Source organism: Coloeus monedula (genome assembly GCF_965178545.1).
Source record: "Coloeus monedula genome assembly, chromosome: 2".
Classification (NCBI taxonomy): Eukaryota; Metazoa; Chordata; class Aves; order Passeriformes; family Corvidae; genus Coloeus; species Coloeus monedula.
Genome location: NC_138782.1, coordinates 9,939,130 through 9,962,752, shown reverse-complemented (window position 1 = coordinate 9,962,752; position 23,623 = coordinate 9,939,130). Strand labels below are relative to the sequence as shown.

At 42.5% G+C, this 23,623-nt stretch overlaps 1 protein-coding gene across 4 annotated transcripts in view; it reads left to right on the top strand.

Annotated features, from left to right (window-relative positions):
• The window catches only part of MEIS1 (Meis homeobox 1), a 108,298-nt gene that overhangs the window by 37,546 nt on the left and 47,129 nt on the right, over positions 1-23,623 (top strand). For all 4 annotated transcript variants that reach the window (XM_082303481.1, XM_082303479.1, XM_082303478.1 and 1 more), the window contains exon 8: positions 18,541-18,686. In XM_082303481.1, coding sequence (XP_082159607.1) covers positions 18,541-18,686 — 146 coding nt within the window. The remainder of the gene's footprint in view (positions 1-18,540; positions 18,687-23,623) is intronic.

Sequence of the window (23,623 nt, the reverse complement as noted above, 5' to 3'; positions counted from 1 at the left end):
AGCATATAAATAAATAAAGGTACAGTGGGGACAGCCTTTTCAACTACTGGTCCCTTAGTCCTTGTTTTTCCTGGGGCTGATTTTGTGCCATGGGTGAGAGATGGCCCTTGCAACCCTGTTACTGTGTATTGTCTCCAAGTTTTAAGTACATCTTTTGCAGAAGGACAGGAGAAGACCTACTAGGAGACACCACTTATGTTGTTGGAAAAAACCTAATGGTGGCAGACATACCCTAATTTATTCTTAAATCTTCCCCAGTGCTCTGAATAGCAATGTCACATGGATACATGCTAAATATATTCTGGAGTCTGTAGTGCCCCGATGGACCTCGAAGAAGGCATATCTTAGCTTTCTCTGGTCAGCAAGTGAAGGTCATGGAAGCAAGGCTTGTAGGATGGAGAATCTTTTGTTGGTATTATTGCTGTGCCAAGAGAATCTCCTCCCTTTCTCCCTCCCTGGCACAGCACTGAGGGAGAAACCCCACAGTGGAATTCCTGCTTGGGGCCCTGGATTATAGCACATGCACTGCGTTGACTGCCTTCCTAAAGCAGGGGAAAGAGGGAATGAGGTCAGCACTAACGGCTCGAAGTAGAGTGTCATTTAAAATGGGGTTAAAGTTTCAGGGCACTGTAATGTCAGTGTAGCAGCCTCTTGCTAAAGAGCAGGGGATAAGATGCAAGCAAATTGCAGCAAGGGGGAAAGAGACAACAAAGTGGAGTTGAAACGTTGTGTTCATGCTGTACTTCCCCTCCCTTCCCCACTTAGTAAAACATCTGTTTATCCTCTCCTGTCCCCTCATCCTGCCTGTGGCAATGAGAATGCCCCAGGAGAGGCTTTTGTGCAGGATCCTGCCCGTTTTCTTTTTTTTGGTATCTGTCTACAATAAGCCCATGCAAATTCTGCATGAGGTCAGCTGTGTAAAAGCAAGAATAGTGGAGATGTTAATTCAGTATAACTACTGGACAGACTTGGTATGGTTGTGCATTGTAGTTCTGTGACGGGCTGTGGGAAAGCAGAGGGATGTTCTATCGGTGAGCAGGCTGAGCCACAAAATCTTTGAATGTCAGTCTATAAATATTTATTGTTTGTGTGTGTGTTTGTTCATATATGTGCTTGGATGTGACTACTTCCCACTGCTACACATTTTTATTCTGTCAATCTGGCAAGAAAGGTGGTAAAACAACCACCCTTGTGAAGCACAGGGCATTTCTAGAACTTTTTAGAACCTTTCAGATTTCCTTTACAAGGAGCATTGTGCTAAGTTCCTTGGTGTTACAGCTGCAAGAAACAAATTAGGAAGCAGTGCTGACATTAGTGTCTCACCAAATATTTAATCCAGCTAAAAAACTGCTGAGGTAGCCATAATTTACCAGGTTGAAGAGCAGAGAGGGCTGGCATAGCCACCTCACCAAGAAATGTAAAGTAATGACTTAGTTTAATTTAATCCAAAGGATGTTGGTGACTTGGTTGAATTTAATACTAATAAAGTAACCAGCTAGCAGTCTGCCGGAGGAGCATGTTAGTCATGACATGGGTATGTCAGCTCTTCACCACCATTAATTATATTGCATCACTGAAAAGCAGAATATGCATATTATGCAATTTTACAGCATGGCTTTCCATACGTAATGTGTTAATATAAATTAGAATTGCTTCATACAGATGAATTGAAGTTCTTTGTGTTACCAATATACAAATTTTATTTACAGTTGCAGTTGGTGTATGTGAAATGACAGTATTCAACTTAAAAGTGCCTCTCGAGTTAATAAATGCCAACTTGATACTAAACACATTAATACTCGGTTAAAATTAGCAATCAATTTACTTGGATATTGGAGGTTAGCCAGGGATGGATCTGAAGTTGTATTAGGTATATCGTACTGGTCTGAATACATCATATGCTGTTGCAAAAGCATTGTGCTAATTTTAGCTTACAAAGAGGATGAAGATAAACTGCCTGCTGCTAGTTTGCCATATGCTATCCTGGTGATAATATTCAAGTTGAAAATATTCTGCAGAGAGTCTTATTGTTTCAATAAAAGAAAAGTGGAACAGAGTTAAGCAAATTTCTGCTCCGTAAATGTATACAAAATAATGAAATAAAACAAATCTCAAATGCTGGTAGATAAGATCTGCGAAATTTGTTTTGGGTTTATTGGCTTTCATGGGAGTCAACAATTTGTTTTAGTATATATTTGATCCAATTGTATCCATTTCTTGCATGTAAATCTTAAAATCAATCTAAATAAAAATCGAACTTTGTTCTGGTAGGCAAAAATATAGTCTGAGTTGCTCCTAACTAGTTAAGCCTCCCATCCTTCAAGTTTGGTACAGGAATAAAGCCACTGCTGAGGTGATTTTTCATGAGCTTTTCCCTTTGCTTTGTTTATTTAAAAACACAAAACATATTCCGGTTTCCATATGGGGAGGATTTGCTTCTGTAAGTTCACTGAGGAGCATTTGCCTTCTCCATCTGTACCCATGGCCAGGAGAGAGAGGGGTGTGTGGGGAGGGGTGCCCAGACCCCCAGGGTTGCAGGGGCTGGGGGGAAGCTTTGCATTAGCAAGTGGTGAAAAGCTTGACCTTTGAGTGACCTGGGTCAAGCAAACCCCCTGCCGAAGTGTCCCATTTGGACATGGATACCTGTAGGGTGAGGGAAGAGATAAAAGAAGAGGGAGGAAGATAAAGTAATCCCATTGACTTGGGCACTTCTCAGATATTACAAGTGAGGGAACATCAGGAATAATAAAAGAGCAGCAATATTTGTCTGCCCCCCGTATCTGTGTAATGTCATTTCCAAAGGGCTGGAGTAGATAATAGCAAATGTGCTTTCAAGTATCAGTTCAATCTCTTGAAGTGATGGGGAAGACTGGATGCTCTGATCTGGCAGGTACTGGAGAGTGTAATACAATCCTCATCACTGCAGAGAGAATTGTATAAATGGACAGAGATCCGCTGATTACATCTTTTGCTAAAGTGTTAAGTAAAAGATCTGGCTGTAAGAGATGGCAAGTCTACTATTGTCTGGTCTTCTGACTTGTCTTTATTGGGGTTTTCACAGGAACAAATACCAATTACCAAAATAAAAGCAAGCGGTGTGGCCAGCCTGTATCATGGTAGGACACATGCTCTTGAGTCAGTGTGGGCAGGAAGCTTGGCAGGTCTGTCCCCCACCATTGCTATTGCATCTTTATCTCTCTGCTTCATTGTTTGCCACGGAGTGCTTGAAATTCCAGTTTCCAAGTAAAAACTTCCTGTTTCTTGCATTTGCATTCAGTTTGGTAAGACATAAATTTAGTTATCTATCAAGGAGGGCTTTCTTTTTTTTCCTCTCTCAAGTAAGGCAAAATAGGAAGAAGAAATTAATTATGATTTGGTGATAAGAGGTAGAATTTTGCATTTTCCCAGATTCTCTGTGGCAGGAAGCATGAGGTTGTATTCTTGTGATAAGGTGATGGATGGGAGCTAAATTCAGCCTTTCCATCCTAAGTAATTTTAGAAGGAGCCCTGAAGTCCAGATCTTGCTTAGAAACAGAGATGGGCATATTCAGTCTTCATTAGCCATAGTTTCCTTGCTACAGCATTGCTGCTTGTAAGTTTTTACTGTTTTGTGCAGTATTCAAAGCTAATAGTGCACATATTCTTGTAGTCATCTCAATCCTGAATTTCCCTCTGGAGAGTTTCTTTCTCTCCATTGCCTGTGAAAGGACTCAGGGAGGACTAATCACCTCGCTCCGATGCTTAGCTTGGCAGTCTGACTTAAATGCTTAGAGTGAGGAGGGATGAATCTGTGCTAAAACTTGGCATTCCTTTACGAAGGAAATGTCTGCTCTGTGTGGAGAAGCAGAATAAAGTGTCTTGTAGTGCTGAAGATTGGAGGAGTGGGCTCAAGCATTGTTGTGTTGGTGAGGCTGTGTCCTCTGCAGCTCCTGAGCACAGTGGCCTGAGCATCTCATGACACTTGTTACATTTGCAGACTTGCATAGGTAACTGAAGTGTTCAAAAATCTTGGCATTCATTTAAAAAAACCCATTTATACACTTTTTTTTTTTTTTAAATATTATTTGTGGGGGTTAGTGTCTGTATTCCCATGGCTGGCTGTCAGGAAGCCAGGATTCCAGTTTTCCCTAACGTCAAGAGGTTGCTTGCTTTATTAGTGCATAGGTGGTTTTGGTTGAAGGTTCTCATGTGTCTCTGGGAGCTGAGGACTTGAATATAAAACGTGATGAATGGGGCTTCTGAAACTGTGTAGCAGTGCTTTGCTCAACCTCCAAGTAAACATCATTGAGGTCTTGCATGTGATGAGAGGCTCCATGAGGGAAGCCTTGAAGCAAAATCTGTTGCTGAGCTGAGGTGGTAGGAATGGCCATATTTAGCTTTGTTGTGCTGTTTGGGTACAGGGTCCTTTGGCAGCTGGCACTGCATCTGTCAGAACTTCTCTCTGCTTTTAAATATAAAATCATAGTTTAACCTACTTCTACTCCAGACTAACAAGATGTGAATTGGTACATTTAAGTGTACTAGCATGCATTCAAAATGGCTCATTTTTCTACTTCATTTCTGTAGTCATATTTGTAGCAATCCTGACTAGCACATGAGGTGGAGAGGTAAGGGGTTAATAATTTTATGTAGAATATTGAACTCTTATTTCCATTTTGAAGTTCACTTTGGATGCTGTCCTGAAAAATATCTCTGAATTATGCAGTGTCCCCACTGTGCCCCAGAAACGTGAAATTTGGGCCTTGCTTCCTTGGGAGGCTGCGAGTAAAAAGACTAAGGAGGTTTGCAGGCGTGGAGGAAGGGTGGGTTACTGGCAGCAGCAGTGTGGGCTTTCATTCAGCACCTTGTCAGCGTGCCTTATCTGGGATCTTGGGGGATGGCTCTCCAGAGTAAACCCGGGGAAGGGAGCTGAATGAGGTGTTTTCCAGGATTGTCCTGGCAGAGGCTTTCTTGTGAACTGTTCTGCTTGCTCTGCAAGAGTCATAACCAGCACAGATACTTGCAGTGCCTCAGAAAGTTGGGCTTTCCAGCATGTTTGTTGACTGCTCTGAGACTTTGACCCCCTTCTTTACAGCTCATGTAATCTTTGGATGTGTACAGCACCTGCCATCTTGAGCCTCTCCTTTCATGCTTTTCAGTGAGGTTCATGTGCAACTTTGAATATGTAGGAAGTCTCCTGGGCTGGTAAGGGGTGAGCATAAAGGATAGCTTCCCCATGATCTTACAGGCAATTGCCCTCTCCAGGTCAATATTTCCTTGTTCAGGTCACTGCTGAGGTCATATTCATTGCAAATACGGTGCTTATGTCAAAGTATTTTCCATAGAAACTATTAAGTACAGGCAAGAATGCTTTTCAGCTGAACTTTGAATTTCAACCCATGATTATAGATGAAAATCTGTCTCCTCATCTGCCTCAGCCACAAATTGCAGGTGCAGCTGGTCAGCCATTTAAAATGACAAAATTCAGAGTTGCTTTGCATAGAAACCAGCATCATGATTAGCAATGGTTCAGAGGCTGACATTGTTGGCAACTGCTCAGATGATTCGCAGGTATTTCTGAAAGCCTTTTCCAGTCTCAAGAGAATCACCTGTTTTGGCATCAGTGAGTATTGTTCCAGAACTGTGATGGAAGAGAGTGCAGATCCATGACTAAAGACTTGCTTTTCTGCCTGACAAGCCTTGATCACCTAGTCTTAAGGCTGAGACACTTGCCTGCTGGTCCTAAGACATCAGCCATACAGCAAAAGCTGTGTATGGAGTAAGAAAGCAGCTAACACACAGTTGGAAAATTGTGTTTGCTCAACATGCAATGAGTTTATTAGAAGAGACTCATTCAGAGTGGAAGTGGAAAACAGTATTTACTAGGATTTATTTGACTGCTCCAGGATAATTTAAATACAGGTTTTCAAGTATTTTCTTTCCTTTTTACACACATCTAAACACATCTCTAATATATGTATATTACAAAGCTGTCCTGACCTTTATCAAAATAGTCTGTGAATGTTTTGCCTACCTTTATCAAATTGCAGTATGAAAGAACCATTCTGGTTCATATTTTTAAGGGATGTTTTTCTGACCTCAAAAACTGATACTTCCTTAGCCTGTGCCAGAAAGCCCTTTCTGTGGTTGTAGTCCCCATTTTTTCAGCAATTAAGACTCAGGTGGCATCAGAATAACAACTGGTTTTAATAACCACTTTAGCCACCTCCGTTATGGGGAGGAAGCATGCAGAGCTTCTGCAGAGCCTCAGAGCTCTGTGGTATGACCTCAAGTGACCAGACACAAAAAGCAGTGCAACTCTTGAACGGAAAGGTCTGCATCATCCAAACTGTGCTGACTCTTGTCCAAGAACACACTGTTTACCTGTTCCTTCCAAACTGGTCAATTTTCTGCAAGGCTGAGATGTGGGTGTTGGGGGATTTTTTGCTTATCTCAGTGCAGCTTGGCTGGTTTTCACAGAGATGCTCTTCACTAGCTTGTAGATGTATGTTGAGGATCGTGTTTTCTGTTTTGGTGATTGAAGCTGAACAGTCCCACTGTTGACCTAAATTTACCACCTCTTTCGTATCTGAAAGCATTTGTATATTCATCGGCAAATGTGCAGGCTGACCACTCCAATCAAAAGCAACAAATCTTACCAGTTAACTCCAAAATGCATCTTGCTGAAGGCAATGTCTGAAAACACATTGCCATGAGCATGAAGCAGCCAAGCCTCTGTCTGGCCCTTGAGATGTGTACCCAGACCTTAATGAAGGGTGGGGTTTTCCTTATTCCAATAAATAGATTTTGTTTGGAAAGGTGAGAAGCAGAAAGAGAGAATGTATTTTCACAGTCCTAAATAAAAGGCTATTTATGCCTAATACATTGGCAGAATTATTCCAGAGTAATTCATCCACAAGAAAATACGATCCTTGTGTCACTGCCAAGGTCAGAGAGACCTATGGTGATCTGCAGAGTAAGTTCAGGTCACCCAAGTTAAATCTGCCCAGGGGCTGACTTAGCTCACGCACCACATTTTTTCCGAGATTAATAAAAGCAAACATCTTCTATAGATGAAGGCAGGGCTAAAACTGTGGTCAGCTCTCTCCCTGGAGCCAAGGTCTCCTGCTTTTCCGTTCTCCTTTCCAGGTTGCTCCTTTCATTTCCTTTCCATTCTTCTCTTTTCCTGGCATTTACAGGATGCTTAGAAAAGTCTGTCTTTTCCTTTATGAGGCAACCGATGCCTATAAAACCTTCCTTGATATCTGCATGGACAGGAAGGACATGGGGACATTGCTGGTGTTTGACCCGGTGCAGCGTTGGCTTCTGCGTGTGTGTGGTGTGTCCCTGGACATCACACATCCTGAAAGTTGAAATGAAAAAGATGGGGTACACACACAGCAGAAATATATTCCTTGTTAGCCTCAGCTGAGAGTACCATCTGAACAGGGTATTTGGCAGTTACAAAGGTGAAGCTGGTGATTTCGTGGTCACTGCAAGGCTGCCTCAGGAGGAGACACATGGGGTGGTGAGCTGGGCAGGTGAGAGTCCTCTTCCATCACTGGTGAGTGGAAGGGGTGAGGCAAAGTCCTCAGCCCTTTCAACGAGGATGCGGTTGTTTCATCAGAAAAGCGAGATTATTCTTCCTGGTGGTGTATACCTGCCATGGGGAAGCTGGTGCCTGTGGTTCCAGCCTGCTAGAACCTGAGGTTTTCTTTAGCTTCCTTGGTTACTCGTTCATGTCATTTAAAATACATCAAATTACTGAAAGAAGTCAGTTTTTGTTTTCTATGCATTTCTACTGCTGTTGCTCTTAGTGATAATGACAAATGCTGTGAGTAGAAAAAGAAACCAGAAATAATTTTGGCTTGCTTTTTGAAGGATGTATACATTTTATTTATTTTTTTCTTAAGACCTGGATGGCTTTTTGCTATGACCCAGCTTTGCTTTGAGATTTCTGTGGGATTTTGGTTAAACACTCTTACAGAGTCAGAGAGATGAGCTGGAAATGGCTGAGTTAACTCCTTCCCATCCTTCATCCCTCTCGCAGTTGGAACTTTGATGCCATGAGATGTAGTGACATAAATAATAATCAGATTCTGGAGTGCACCGAAATTTGTCCCTTTCCTCCTATCAGTTTGCCTATTCGAGGTAATTCTAGGCAGGTAATAGCTAGGAATATGTATTGATGGAAGATGAAAGAGGTAAAAATAAGGTGAATATGCACCTGTAGGTGATATTCAGGGGAAGTTTTTAAGTGTCCAGCATTGATTTGACTTTTCTTTCACCTTCATTGTGTGTTTTGGACTCTGACATCTGTTTGTTCCTGGATGATTTGCATTTGGTTTTGTTTTTTGTTTGTTTTAATTTGGAAAAAACCCACACCTTAAACTGTAACTGCACTGTAAATCAAACATCAAAACACCAGAAGCTGTGATAGAAAGTCGTAGGAAGCCAAAAACATAGCAGTAGCATGAATACATTAATTTGGAGCCTCAGGGGACGCGCCGACGTTCTAGGACTAAAGGGCCTGAAAGGACTGTCACTGCCTGCATGGCCCTAGGCAGGGACCATCAGGGCACCTCAGGATGTGAGCCTGGTGGCCAGTGGCCAACCACAAGGAGCAGGGTCAAGACCACCTCCCCATCACTGTTATTTCTCTGAAGGGCTCTCCGAGCCCTCTGAATTTTCAGGCTTTGCTGTTGTGGCTGGGTTCGCACCAGCCACCTGGATGCAGAGGTTGTACCCTGACCTGTCCCTCAGTGCCACCCCACCTCCCCATACCTAAGGAATATTTGGGGGGAAAGTATTTGCAGCAGCAGAAGAGTAAATGACCATCAAGCATGGTGGTCATTGCTTGATCCCTCTCATCCTGTAGAGCCACAGAATCTGGGCAGAGCAGAGAGCAGCAGGAGCTGTGTGAGTGGCAGCAGTGTGCCTGTTTGCTGGCCATCAGAACCAATGTCACCATGCCTTCACTCTAAAGCCCGACTTTAGGATTGTTTTTTCCTGTTATGCCTTTCTGAAGTGCCACCTCATCAGAGCAGATTTGCCTTTTGTGCTGGGAGAGGAACAGTTGAGTAGAAGAAAATTTTATGTGAGCTTGGCTCTGTGAAATTTATTCCTTTTGGCTCCTCACACCCCCTTCCTGAGGAGCAGCCTCCCACTCTTGTCACAGATACTCTAGAGCAACCACCTTTTGCTGGAGGAGCAAGGGCAGTGGAGTTAGGATGCTGGATAGCAAGGAGCAGTGGGAAAAACATTAATTCTGTGTACGCCCTTCCCTTGAAAGGTCTGACAGAGGAATGCATATTTTATATTTCAGGTGTTTTTCCTGAGTTGATTACATGCATGGTAACATAAGGTTTTGTCTTTGGGGAGCAAAGCAGGCTGCTTCTGAGTGTCCCAGACAGTGCTAGGACAGGATGAGGGGAGGAAATTCATGGTGTTGTCCGAATGCCATCCATTCAGTTTATGATTGCAAATGTTTCTTATACTTCCTTAGAAAACAGGAGTATAATTGTTTTGGATCCAACTCTTGCCTTGTTCGTATGAAGCCCAGGCACTGCAAGATTAGCAAGTCCCTCACGTTCTGAGCCTCTCTGCCCAGTAGCTTAGGCCAGCAGGCAGGTGGACCTCAAAGATAGCTTGTCAAGTGGTTCTTCTGGGTGGCCATGGCCAACCCTCTTCTCTGCGCTCCTTTCCGTAGGATCATGCAGTGGGAATTACCAGGTTGCTTCACAAAGGATTTTGGATTAATACTCGGTAGCAAATCAAAATTATCTTCCTCTTGCTTTAAATAAGAGGAAATAATGAATTTGTGTCATGAGTTTAAAGCCAGATGTTTTTTCACAAGCTGCCCAGTCAGGGAGGTTCAGTGGCTGTGATGGATCTTTATAAGGCTGTATGACATGATGGTTGGTTTTTAACAGTGGCAGTGAGGATGTTGTTACTGTCAAAAGGGAAGAGGTAGATGAGATGGGGGCATTTTATTCTCATTGCTTTTAGATGTGCCTTTTGCAGTTGCAAAGTGATGATATATGTCACTGTATGTGGGGAAATAGAGTATTTGATGCAGCCATGGCATGAAAAGTGAAGTTCAGTGTTAGTTTTCTTTCATTTGTGTCTCGATTTTTATTGTCAGATGATGTAGCTGATGGACTAGGGACAGGGAAAATTTTTTGGCTTTGATGCTACTTTGAAGTGGATGGCAGTAGAAGAAAATACATTGTGTATCCGCAAGAACTTTTTTACTTGACACAAACCACATGGCAACTTCCAGTGGGAAATATCTTGTGTGGGTTTGGTAGGTCATGAATCCTGACTTGCCTGAGCTGCAGCTAGACTAACTCTCTCCTCTTCATTATGGCTGGATAACTCTGGTGGTATAGGGGATCCAGCTCTGCAAAAGAGGATTTGGGGCAAACAGTATCTGAACTATAGTTCCTGCAGTGCAAACTGCAGCTTGGGCCAGCACTGATTAGTCTTGAATTGGCCCAAAGTAAAATGCTTTCATTCGGTTCAACAATCCCAAGTATTTTGGTTTGTCTTGCCCAACTTTTTCTTTTTTTTTTTTTTTAAACTATTTTCAATAGAATAACCTCATTTTGAATTGTTTGGACAGTGTTAAGGTTCTGGCACATATTTTCTATTGTAAAATGGAAATCTACAGCATCTTCTCCTCTGGAGCAGGCATGTAGGCAGGGCCCAAGACAATTTAGCCATGTTTAGGGAAGGAAGCCTACTTAAATGCTCCACATAATAAATTGTTTCTACAGATAATTCGTCCCTTAGTTTGTACGTAGTATGCTTCTGATCTTTGCTTTGAGCCCCTTAGAGCTGCTTGTGCTCAGTCCAAGAGTCAAGTGTCTTAGGAGATGGATAAACACAAAGATAGAGCCAGTTGTTAAGGAGCTAGAGAGATTTACAGAAGTTGACCTCATGGCCATTTGGGGCATTAGTTGGGCATATTTCCCCTATGGCAGAGCACTCCTGTGCTCCTGCTGCTTCTTGTGCTCCGGCTTTACAAAGAAGTAAGTCTGATGGAATCCAGTGGTGGGCTTGCCTGTGTCTCAGTCATATGTAGTTGACGTTCCATGGAGAATGCAACTGGTGGGACTAGCTCTCCTGATGAGGTTGGAGAGAGTGGGTTTCATAAAAAAGACCTGTATTTGAACAAAAGAGAGGATGACTGAAATACAAGAAATTGTAGAGTCATCATGGTGGCTTTTAGGTTAGGGGAAAAAAACCCCAACAACTTTTTAAGCTTTTTACCATTCTTAGTTAAAGCAGGATGTTTTTCTGTTTAACCAGATACTTTTCTGTAGGGTATTTGCCTCCAACTGCACAAAGTAAACTTTTGTTGCTGGCAGCAGAAAGTTGTTTGCTTGCCGTACAATGAACTGCTTTCTTTTTAGTATTTCATTCAGCGATGCACAGCGCCAGGAATATCGCACAACATACCCCTAATAGTGTAGTTTTCTGAACCTCATTAAGAAGTGCTACCTGGTGGAAGAGAAGAGGTTTCCTTCATTTCAGCTATAAAAAGCTGCCAAAGAAAAGAAAATGAGTAAAATCTGGGGGTTTTCCCCCACTATTCATCAATGCTGTTTCTACTCTTTGCATAGACAGCTGATTTTCTAGTTGCTTGCCTAAAGGGAATTGAAGTCAAAAAAAGATAGTTGGGTTACTAGAAAAAGGTGCTGCTGTCTCTGAAGAGCAAAAGTATAATGATTCAAGAAAAAACTTGGAAAGTTTCTGAAATGCCAGGGTGTAATTTATACTTGTCCAGGTTATGCTAGCTATGAATATTTGTGTAGGATATTTTTGCAACTGTGTCCTTTAGTATCTTGTAAATATGGATACTATCTGTGACTGACAACTTCCCACTGTTTATGTCGTGGTCTGAATCCTTGGATGAAACATGAACTACATCTCCTTAAGAGATGTGTGCACACCCAGACACGTGGTATTTGTTCCTTGCTAATGCTCATTTTCAACCTTGTTCCTCATTAACTTTTTATTAAGTATATTTGAGAAGGCTTTCTCCTTAAGGAATATGAAAAAAAAAGGTCCCTCATCAACACCGCTTTTCAAATTTGCAAGCAGAGCTACATCATCATTGTAAATTATTTTTGGGGTGTTCTGTAGGCCATTCAGTATACTGAGATGATTGCCATTGACCTCAGGAGCTCCAGGAGTGGGTGCTTCCTCACATCTGACTAACCATGGATCCAAAATAATAGAAAATGCTTTTCCCGATGAAGAAACTGCATGGTTATTTTATGTTTTCTGAAGTAGCTTTTTGCTGGTAGTCCCGTTCTCAGTTTGTGTACCTTACTTAGGCTTTGGCAGATTAAGAGCCACTAACATTGGGTTAATGTTACATATGCAATAGATGCCTATGTATTTAAATTTTAAAATAATGTGTTTTGGGGAAATCTTCCAAACTGAATGGCCTTTTAATGTTAAAACTTCTATTTCTCCTCAATGGATAGGTACAGCTTGGTTTAGCAGCTGGGCACACACCCACAGACTCTGTCAGTGCCTTCCAGCTCTCTCCTGGCATACCTGAGCACTGAGCCCCTGTGCTGCTCAGCTTGCCTCCTTAACCACCTTGCTCTAAGGAGGAATGATACTTTCTGAGTAGTGAACTTGTCCTTCAGTATTTGTGGACACGAATAATAGCTGCACTGACTCAGGTCAGAGTCATTTGGGTGTGACTTTTGCTCACCACATTCCTGGGCCAAGTTGGAGCTGGTTGTGTCAGAAACAAATTGAAAAATATATACATATAAAGAAATTTCCACATTCTTTGATTGCCCAAGACCATTCAAAGCTGGTGGTCTGAAAGGATGATCCTTGTTCTACTTCCTGTGAACAGTAGATTGTAGCAGATTCCCTCTCTTGCTTCACAGAAAAGCTTGTTGCATCTGTGGCCCTGCTTTTTGAGAATTCATAATTTTGCACCTTACAGGGAAATTTCACACATAAGCCTGGCTTTGTTCCACCAAAAGTCGTTATGGTGGACATGTGGGTATCCAGCAAACTGGAGTTTTGTTTCTCTAAGGGGTAACATAGGTAAAGGTGTGGAAATTACAGTAGTTACTCTAAATTGGCATATGACACAATTTTGCCACTTAGAAATTCTCTAGTGTATTATGTTGCTTAAAGCTAATGAATCTTCCTTTCCAGCTACCTGGAAAGGTTACTAAAGATATTTTGGTTCTTGGAGTAGTTAAAAGAGAAAGGAACCAACAGAGCTGTGGATGGACAGTGAACAGTTAAATATTTGGCTTAGGCAATTTAGGATTTCTCATGGTAGCAGAAGCAGGAATTTGAGGAACTTGTATCTAAATGCTTGTAAAAAAATCATGATAGAATTAAAAGAAAAAGACACTACTGATAAGACCATGAACTTTGGGCCATCGTGTTAGGTGTTTCCGTTAACAGCACTGAACACATTATAAATCTAGTACAGAAGTCAACAGTTTTTGTCCAAACACAGTGTACATTTAAGTTATATTAGCTCATGAAATACAAAAGTAAATGCAAACTGTGAAGTTTTTCTAGGAGGTAAAAACTGTTTTTAACAGGAGACATTTGGACACATACAAATAAGTTGAACATAAGGAGCTTTTAGTCAGTCCACTTAAAAGTTGCTCCAGGCCTTTCCTAGGGCTTCTTCTAGGTGCACATCTTTCACATTTTCTCCTGTGAACTCCTTAAAGCAGTGGATTTAGATGCCTATCTAGAACTGGACTGTATAAGCTGGAAGCGTTAATCATACTGTTTGGTGTACCTCCGCAAAGCTGGTGCGCTCCTCTTACCCCCTCCCAGAAAATTGAACAGTAGACCCCAAAAGCTCTCTCAGATCTCCTGCCAGAAGTGTGGGAACCAGCCTTTTTAGAATAGTCTGGTTTTCTTTGATATAAAAAAATACTTGTACTCCAGATGCAGACTTGATAGTAGGACAGGGCTACGTGGAGTGAGAAGTAACCTGTTACGTCTGGTAAAGGTACTTTTAGTAAAGCTGTATTTGGAACTTTGATACTGAGTTTTCTGGCCACTTAAAATCATTTGAGGATGTTTATCTAAAGAGCTCCATGCAGAATCATGGATTTTGTAGTCAAGCAAAGGGCCAGAGTTTTTAGGACATCTGAATTCCCAACCTCTCACAAAACTCCACGACTTGGGATTGGGAATATTTATGTCATATCTGGGCAGCCTCGATGGTTGAGGTGTGAGAGTGGATTTGGGAGCTGGAGTGGCTGAAAGTTGCCCAGCTGTGCCACACTGCCAGACTTTCCAGCGTCGCAGGGTGATGACATTTAATTTTGGTTTGGTGTGGGAGTGAGGGAGACTTTGAATCACCAGTAAACTCCTGCCACGACCATGGCTGCTGAAGACGAGTGCCTCTGCCAAGTTGCTCTCCAGAAGCACCTATTTTGTCAACAAAGGTTTATAACATATCACTCGGGACAAAGAGAGCATTACCCACTCGACGGGCTGCTGTAAAATCACTTGCCCTTTGCTGCTTCTGCCTCTGATTTTTTGGGGGAGTGGGAGGGGAAGGGAAGTTGTAAGAGGCGATGACAGCGGAGAGGGGGACGCAGTGAGAGGAGCCCCTGCTGGCATGGCCAGTCTGAGCCATTCAGCAGGGCTGAATACGATAAATGCTGCTTTATCCTTTCTTGAAAGGAACAAGATAGCACAGCCTAAATGCCTGGGTGTGCTTAAATAGGCGACTCTGGGATGCTGGAGTTGAGGGCGTTTGAAATCGGAGCTCCCCAACAGCCAGGGAGCTGCCACAGGTCACCTGCCTTGCTCCATGGGGACTGGCCCAGGTCTGGCAAGAAATCGTCCACGGACGAATTGTAGTACAAATTCCTTTCTTTGCTGGTTGGCCTCTTTCACTAGACCATGGCCTATAAAAAATTGTGTAAAAACAATTCTTAAATATTATTTGAAAGGGCAAACGGCTACGCTGAAAGGTTTGACAGTTTGACATATAGCGCCTGGTTCTGCTCGCCAGGGAACGGGCGTGCAGAGTCCGGGCTCTCCTCCTGCTCCTTACAGGCTCCGCATTTGTTTTTTTTTTTAAATAGCGTCTAGTTGCTGTGCAGAGTTGCTGTGCTCCCAGCAATTTGACAGGCAACGAGTCTGCTTCAGTGATCTTAAATCCTTTTAGACTAATTTGCGAGTGAGTAGAAAAACAGCTAGCACCTTCGGATCCAGCACTCAAAACCAGGGAATCAGGTATTGCCAATTAAAGTGCCATTTCCAACCATCATATCAAGACAGATTACTTGCAATTCCTCTGATAATGTCATGCCATGCCTAAAGAGAAAGAGAGATGGAGTTTCTCCATGGACAAAGGATCTGCATGGACCAAACTGATCGGCGAGCGGGGCAGAGGGAGCATGATGGGGATCATGCACACACCCATGCATATGTGCAGCATAAAGGCAAACGGTGCGCTCGCTTTGACCCCAAATAGCCATGGGCCATTCTGAAGAGCCTGTGGCCCCCCAGTCACTGGCCTACTAGTTAATTGCCACACGGACTTCGTGACACATGGGCAGATAATATGACATTTTCGGTTTCTGTCACTAGCAAACGCCACGGCGTTGCTTGCACTAGTTGCTAAGAAGCTGTCAGAAACCATTAGCAGCTGGCTAAAGTTGCCCTATGGCATTTCCTCATGGCATCAGCAAAACAAGCATAAATCACCCAGTGGAGCCTCCCGCTATACTAATGAGGCTGTAAGCTTGTTTATGGACTAGCATCATTTCTATGATTATTTCCACCTTTTCAGTTCGCCTTCATTTGGCGGCAGGAGAAGTCAACTTCAGGAACAGAGTTGCCACCGACATTTTACAAATGCAGTTTGTAGCTGCTACCGTGTGGCTGGTCAGTGGTGCTTCAAGTTTAGTGATCTTTAAAAGGAGGAAAAGAGGGGGAAAAAAAGAAAGGGAAGGGGGAATCTCTGGGGACCTCACAGAGGTGAGTGTATCGAGTTGCAAAGTAGATGGAAATACTAAAATCCACAATTGACCATTTAGACTTCTCTCTGTGGTTTCAGTCTTTACGGGATCAATTTTCCATTTAAAAAAAGTGGAAGAGGTTAAACAATTTACAGAAGTCTACTGAAGCATTTGCTCCGAGGATAGCCGGGCGCTTTCTTATCCTCTCCCTGCTTTTCACTTTCTCTAACTTGTGTCGGTCGAGGCCAGGGTTTATTGTTTTAGGCTTTTCTGAACATACACCAGTATTTACACTGGATTGAAAGCATTTGCTTCCAATGAAAATCTTGTCTTAGATTACAGCCCAGCAGTGTAATTTCCCTCCCAGATGGGAGTAAAGTAGCAGTATTTGCCTAAAAACAGTAGGAAGAACAAACTGTGCATTAAGCCAAGGCTGTTTTTGGCTTGAGCTAATGATGTAACAGAAACCTTTTATTTGGGATAGGTCACTGCCCAGGATTGAAGGAGGTGATCTGGCTTGCGCTTGAAAGGTTTCTCCATTGTATCTACATAAGTCTTCACTTAAAAAATCCTGTTCCTAATGCTTCTGCTTTCATACAGCAGAAATAAACAGGAAAGGTTCTGGGGAGTGTTATAGGTGGAATGCAGAAAGCTTTTCCTCCCCTAATGGAGGATATAATTCAGGTGCCCTGGAGGCATGCTTTCAGGAATTCTCTTGCCCGAGGTAATGGGAAGCTAAGGCTGCTTGAAGGCCTTGATTATCTATTGATGCACAAAGCTGGAAAAAAAGTCATCTCCCTTGGATTATAGTAGATATTTCCATAAATTATCAATGAGTCCTCCTCCCGTCAGGCATGAGGCAATGCCTGCTAAATTAATCTGAAGGGGGTTTGAAATGAGTATATTTTTTAAAAAATGGGGTGGGGGGAGAGGGTGGGTGGACAATGGCAGGGAGGTGGTGAAAGGCAGTGTCATTAGGTTAGAAGCTTTTCATTTTTAATCAATGAATGCGTAATACTTTTCTTTTCCTTGTTTGCCTCTCGCAGACAGAAAGTAGATTAGCCCGTGGAATTTTAAATGCTGTTGAGTTGTTTCCTTTGCTCATGTTTCTTTTATGAATTATTATTTTATATGGTGAATTGCTTCTCTGTATAAAAGCCCTTTTTTACATACTGGGCTTTCAAAGAATTCACTGGATATCTAATTTCTTCATAAAAATCTTGTGTTTGTCTGTAACTATCCAAGGTTACAGTTTCATTAAAGACACAGGCCAAGTCATAAGGACAATTACAAATTTGCCACGGTCAGTAACATGCTAAGAATATAGCACTAATAATAGCTCTTTTTTTTTGTGCTGAAAGCTGTTTAACAAATCATAATTATGACAGTCTGCATCCCTTTTTTAAAATATATTTTATTTTTGTCCCTAATGGAGATAGTTTGTATTCAGCTGAATTGAGATTACTTTCTTCATCATTCTTGCCTGGGGGTGTAAAAAACACTTGCCTAATAACATTACAACTCCATGTTGCTACAAATACAGTGTCCTTGGAAGGCAGGATATGTTTTTCAGTCCACATGCAGTCAGTGCAAAGACTTACTTGCTCTGTGGGCTTGTTTATAAACTGTTTTCAGTGTTTGCAACACAAACTCCATGCAAACTGCTAGGCACTGCAACTTTTGTTTTCCTTTGGCTGCTAGCTCATCAGCCCAGACCCAAGCTGGCTGCTACACAGTGGCATCCTCCCGTAGACATGTTGCTAATGTGATGAGAACTGTCTGAGGCCTTCTCTGCATTAGGAAATTCATTCTGGATCAGTGCTTGTTTCACAGAAGCAGACACCTATTACATATATGGCACACTGGCACAAAGCAGGGTATTAATTCCTAATGGTGTATGTCAAATTGGTGCCTACTTATCCCACTCTGAATTTCTTTTGGCTGGGGCTGGGAAGAGGGGAGCCAGTTAGCTACCCACCTCCCATCAAAGAATCAGGGGGAGTAAAATATCTGTAAAAGACTTAACATAAGCAATGCCTCAATCATCTGGTTTTTTTCTGAATTTGTCGCGAGAATATGATGTTGCAAGAGAGCTGCATTCACCCCATTTTTCACACCCCAGGGTGGGATGAGGCACCCAGCTTCACACACGTCATGATCCCCATCCCAGAACACCACTGATATTTTCCTAATTGTCAGCTCAGCCAAAGTAGCTGATCGGGATGAATCTTTGGGAAGTGACCTAGTGTGAAGAAGAGCCAGCATTTCCACCTTTGCAAGCTGGATGCTTGCAAATTTTTTTTATAATTTGTAAGCACTTTTTTTTCTGGGTTACAATGTCAGAGATGGCCACACTGTCCTTCAAGAAAAACCAGAATGGGGCCAACGCATTTCTGAGCCCCTCCCTCTCCCCATGTCTCTCCCCCCTTCCCCCATCCCCTCAACCCCTGGTGAATTACAGTGTTAAAGAATTTATACCTCATTTAAATATTCATGCAGTTTATACCCAAAGCCAGGCTTCGGCTGAAGTATATAAAGGTAGCATAAGTCAAAATTTGATTCACTATATTTACAGGTGACGGCTTGGACAACAGTGTAGCTTCCCCCAGCACAGGTGATGATGATGATCCAGATAAGGACAAAAAGCGACATAAAAAGCGTGGCATCTTTCCCAAAGTAGCCACAAATATCATGAGGGCATGGCTGTTCCAGCATCTAACAGTAAGTGAACTCTAGATCACATATGCAAAATAAAACATGGATAATGTCATAGTTGTAGTAGTCATAGAAAGCAAAAAATACGTATGATGTTGCTGCCAGGCAGTAGAGGAACTTTTCCAAGCAGAGTTGTTGTTGTTGCCTCATTTGCTAGATGCCAGGGGAAGAGCACAGAGCGTATATTTTTATGGTATGGGGTTTTTTTGTGTGTGTGTTGTTTTTAGATTTGTTTGTTTGTCTGAGATGTAGTTATTAACAGGACATCACTGCCAAATGTGATTTTTACTTAAAGCTCATATTAATATAACCTTGCAGACCTGTCCTGCTTTGCAGCTCCCCTCAGCTGATGTGGGAATCTCTGCTTTGGAGCACAGAGCAGCATTTGGCCCCTGGTTCTGTGCTCCAGAGAACTGCAGAAAACAATTGGGGAGATTAAAAAACAAAGCCAAAAGCAAACAAAGACCTTATTCAGATGTTTGTCAGAGATCTTCAGAAGCTTCATGATGAAAGGTCTGAATGTATCTGGTTTAATAGAAAAGTATAATTTTTTTCTTTGAGACGTTCTCATTCCCAGAGTGTAAGTTACCCCTGTATTTAATGTTAGGAAGTGGTGGGGGTATGTGCAGTTATTTCTGTTACCACAGCTACCTGTATGGGGTTTTTTTACTCCTGGGATTAGAAATCAAAGCTCTGGACAGGTGTGTGGGGTTAAGCTGGATGCTGGAGCTGCTTTCAAGGCTTTATATTATGTACCACACCTTCTACCATTCGCATTTAGAAAAGCGTTTCTAATGCCATTCTCCTTCTTCATCAAATTGTGGTGATCTGACACTGTGTTTTTATCCACTGTGAGGATCTGGGCTTTGAGCCCCAGTTTTTTTGTCTCAGCCTTTCTGTGCCAGGAGGATAAGGGTCAGGCAAGGGTTGCTGGGGTATCTGCAGGTGGTAGTGAAGAAGGGCTCTTGCCTAACCCCAGTAGCTGACTCTCTCCTCTGCCTGTAGTTAGGGTCAGGATGAAACTAGAAGCTGGCCAGCTTGCCCAGCCCTGGTGGGAGCTCTGCCAAGGGTGTACTTGTAAAGTGGAGGAAGTGCTCATGCACATCACCCCTCCATCCCCTGCTGAGCCGAGAAACCAGATATCCGCCATGACTCTTGTCAGCACAGAGATCAGGCAGGGAATCCTGTCCTGTGCGGTCCTGGGTTGCTATGAATGAACATTCGTGTTGGAGCCCTACTCCTCGGAGGCCAGAGAGGGCCTCAGATATCTCCAAATTAATCTCTCTCTGGCAGACTCCATGTCAGCCATGGCCTAGTTTTGCCAGGTCTGTAGCCCTGTCTGGTGTGTTCAGTGCCATTGCTTCCAAAGGCTGAGGTCCCTTTGGTGTTGATGGCTCCCCATTTGTAGGTCCTCACCCAAGAGGAGTTGACACCTGGCATCTCTCTGCAGGTAGGTGTGAGGTTAAGGACATCCACCCTAAAAACAGTCCATGGGTGCTGTGCCAGCAGCAGTGCTCACACCAGCCTGATGCAGCTGGCTTAGGTTCAGGAATGAGGGGAGGCCCTGGAAGCACTGCAGTCAGGACAAGGCACACCAGGGAACACTGAACAACTGCACATCAGTTCCTGTAGTTTGCAGTGAGGAATTGCAAATTAAGTAGTATAAATATTTTTTTTCCTGAAAGTGGCCTGTTGCTGTGTTTGTGCTAGTAAATAAAGCATCACCCAAACCTGAGCACAGGAACACAAAGGTCAATCCTGGCAAACTGTTTGAGCGGTCTTCAGCATGCTCTTAGCCTGGACCGGGTACCCCCGCTCCAAAGGCCTTCCTGAGAATGTGGCAGAAGGCTACAGGGTGTCTCTAAAAAGCCCTTGTGGTGGGAGCCACCCTGTGTAGAGCATTTAATTACATGAGCTTGATCTGATCCTGTAGCTAATTTCATGCCTAGTCTCAGGACCAGAGAACAGACCAAACAGACCCCCTCACTGTTTCACGTGGGTTAGGTGCAGGGTTTTAGTGGCTTTTCACTCTTCTCCTGTGTGGTAATAGTGTTCAAAAGAGGAGAGTGCCTGATGAGCTTGCTGCAGGGCTCCTAGCAGTCTCTAGGAGACAACATCTGGACATCTGCTTGTAAGGTTGTCCCTTCTTCTGGAAGACTCAAATACAGAAAGAACTATTCCCCACAGGACCTATGCAATGCTGCATTTTCTACCTTGTAGCACTGAGCTAAAGCTTGCTTTAAAAATCCACCATCCCCTGTGCAGATCCAGCCCAGCCATGTGAAGCATGCAGTTTTATTGCAGGGCAGCTTTCTCCTCTCCTGGCAGCATGGTAGATCCAGACTTATCTGATCAATTCAGTAAAACAGAATTGGTTTATCCAGTCCAACCTTCTCCAGGCAGGACCTTGAGACTCTAAGTGGGATCTTGGACAGTTTCCTCAAATTAAAACATGTCTGAAGAACACTGTAGGCTCTTCCGAGCACTAGAGCAACAGAGCATGTTTACAGGCTGCTTGAGGTGCTGTCCTGGCTGCAAAAAAAACCCCAAAACAAACCCAGGCCCAAATAATGGCTGCAGTCAGAGCTGAGGTGTAGTGGGAAGAAAGACTGAAGGAATCAAAACTCCAGTTCATTTTTGAGGGCATCTGGGCTAAATGACTGCTCTGATAACACTGCACAGTGGTATGGTGGTGTCCCCACCTGATGTCCTTGCTGCAGGAGGGAGATCATCATGAGGAAACTAGAGATCCCACACAGTTTATTTATTTATTTATATATTTATTTATTCATTCATTCATTCATTCATCTACCCATTTATTTATCAGTGGATTTGGTCTTTTGTAGGGTGAACACAAGGTCCTTCCTAAAGTGGGAGGTGAGGAAAGACAGGGAGGTGGTTCTGTTCAGGAAGGGAGTATGTCACGACCGGTGATACCTCCCTTTTGCCTCAGTGCTTTACCTGCCTTCCCTTTGCCACCTGAAAAATGGCAGGGAGGAAGTGAGCAGAAGTTAAGTGCAAAATCCAGCATCCCCTTGACCATTGGTGCTTCCTAATTAGTTAGTTGGGAGCCCTCCTTTTCAAAAGCAAGTTTTTTTCAGAATTGTAATATTAATACACATCAGTGGCATGGAATTAAGTAAAATAGACAGTAATTGCTGTATTTGTCATACTAATGATTATTGGTTGGAAAGACCTAAAATACAACCTTTCAAAAGTGTATAGGGTGGGTTAATTCCTTCTATGTAGTTATTCCATCTCCAAGAGCATTAAGTCTTCCTCTGTGTACTGACTTCATTTCCGAAGGTTTGTCCCCTAGTTCTCGTTTTGCACTTAAGAGGAAATTCATTTTTTTCTCTCCGGATGCTGAAGTGTTTGGGCAGTAGTTCCCACTCAGTGTCAGGCTCCAGCCCCCCCCAGTATTTTGACTGATGTGCAGAACTGAGTTGACATATGCCCAAAGGGTAGGCAAGCGCTGTCCTCTGCAGATGCAGGCAGTGTGCTCTGAAGCTTTTCAGGGGATAAATCAGGGGATAAATTCGTCCTCCTCTTGGAATAATAACAACAAAAACAATCAGCTGAAACCATTACAAAAGTGCTGACCAGACTCACACTTAGGACTTTGCAGGATATTTTTTTAACTCTTTGCTGTTCTGATTTAATTTTGATTAAACATCTGGGTTGGAAGAGCTGCTCAGGCGGGCTGTTAGTTGGGCAAAATGTAGTTGTGGAGCTTGTTGAAATTTTTCTTGATAGCTTATGACACCATCTGGCAAATTTGGAGGTTTATGACATCTGTTTTTAGGATTTTGCTATAAATTTGGGATGGAAGCTTTTACTATCTGGATTAAAAGAAAAAAAAAAAGAATAATTATTTGGTGAAGAAATATTAAAGTTGAGTCAAAACTGAGAAGAGGCTTGTGGAGTGGCATCAGATAAGCATCAAATGCCATGGCAGGGGCTGGAGGAGGGGCTGGGGTAAACCAGTTCTGTGCTGGCCCTTCACTTCAGAAAGTCACCCTAAGGATAATTTCTCAGGGTGTGTTGCAGCCCAGCAGTGTTTTGCAGGCCTTTCAGACTTCTTAAAAATCTTTTAAAAATTTTTTCTTGGATCACTTAACATTCAGGGTTCATCTCTCCCCCTGAATTTTTCAAGCATATCTCCTCACTGTAATGTATATCCCTCAGCCAGGATTGTGAAATAAGGGAAAAGCTTGGGGGAAGGGGAGGGGAATTAGAAAATAATCTTGCTTACAGTTAAATCTGTGTAAATTTAATTGTGGCAACAGCATTAGTTTCTGCTTCAGCCCATCCTAGGCTTTTGTCCCAGCAATGGTATTATTGGTATAAATTCGTATTTGGAATTGGTATAAATTCCTTTTTGTTCAAAACTAGAAGAAGGGAGTTTGTGGGGTGTCATTCCAAGTGTTTTTTTCACTCTTTGTGAATACTCTGCATCCTTTAAATCCAGCTTAATTTAAAATGTTGGGATTCAAACCTCATTTTGGGGATTATACAATGTAATTGGTTTGTTATATGATGAGTATTTGATGATCTTCACGTTCATCATCTAATCAAGCAAAAAAAGCCATAAAATTATAATCCCAAAAGATGTTTAATAACAATTTAAACTATCGAAGGCTTTATTTAAGCACATTAGGGGATTATAAACTACTCTCTTTTAATGGTGCCAAGAGGTAGATTCAAGGACTTCAAACACCTTTTAAAAAACAAATTGCCATGATTTAAAAAAAAAAATGAATGGGCTGAGGGTTTCTTTCATATAAATCCCATAATTTAATCATTATTTTTAACTGCTTTTAAAACAATTTCCTTAAGAGGTTAAATCTTACTGAAAGGGGAGACTGAGCAGAAAGTAAAAGACATGGCTGAAAGATGTTGACTTTAAAATGAAAGGATTTTTTCTATTATATATCTGGATT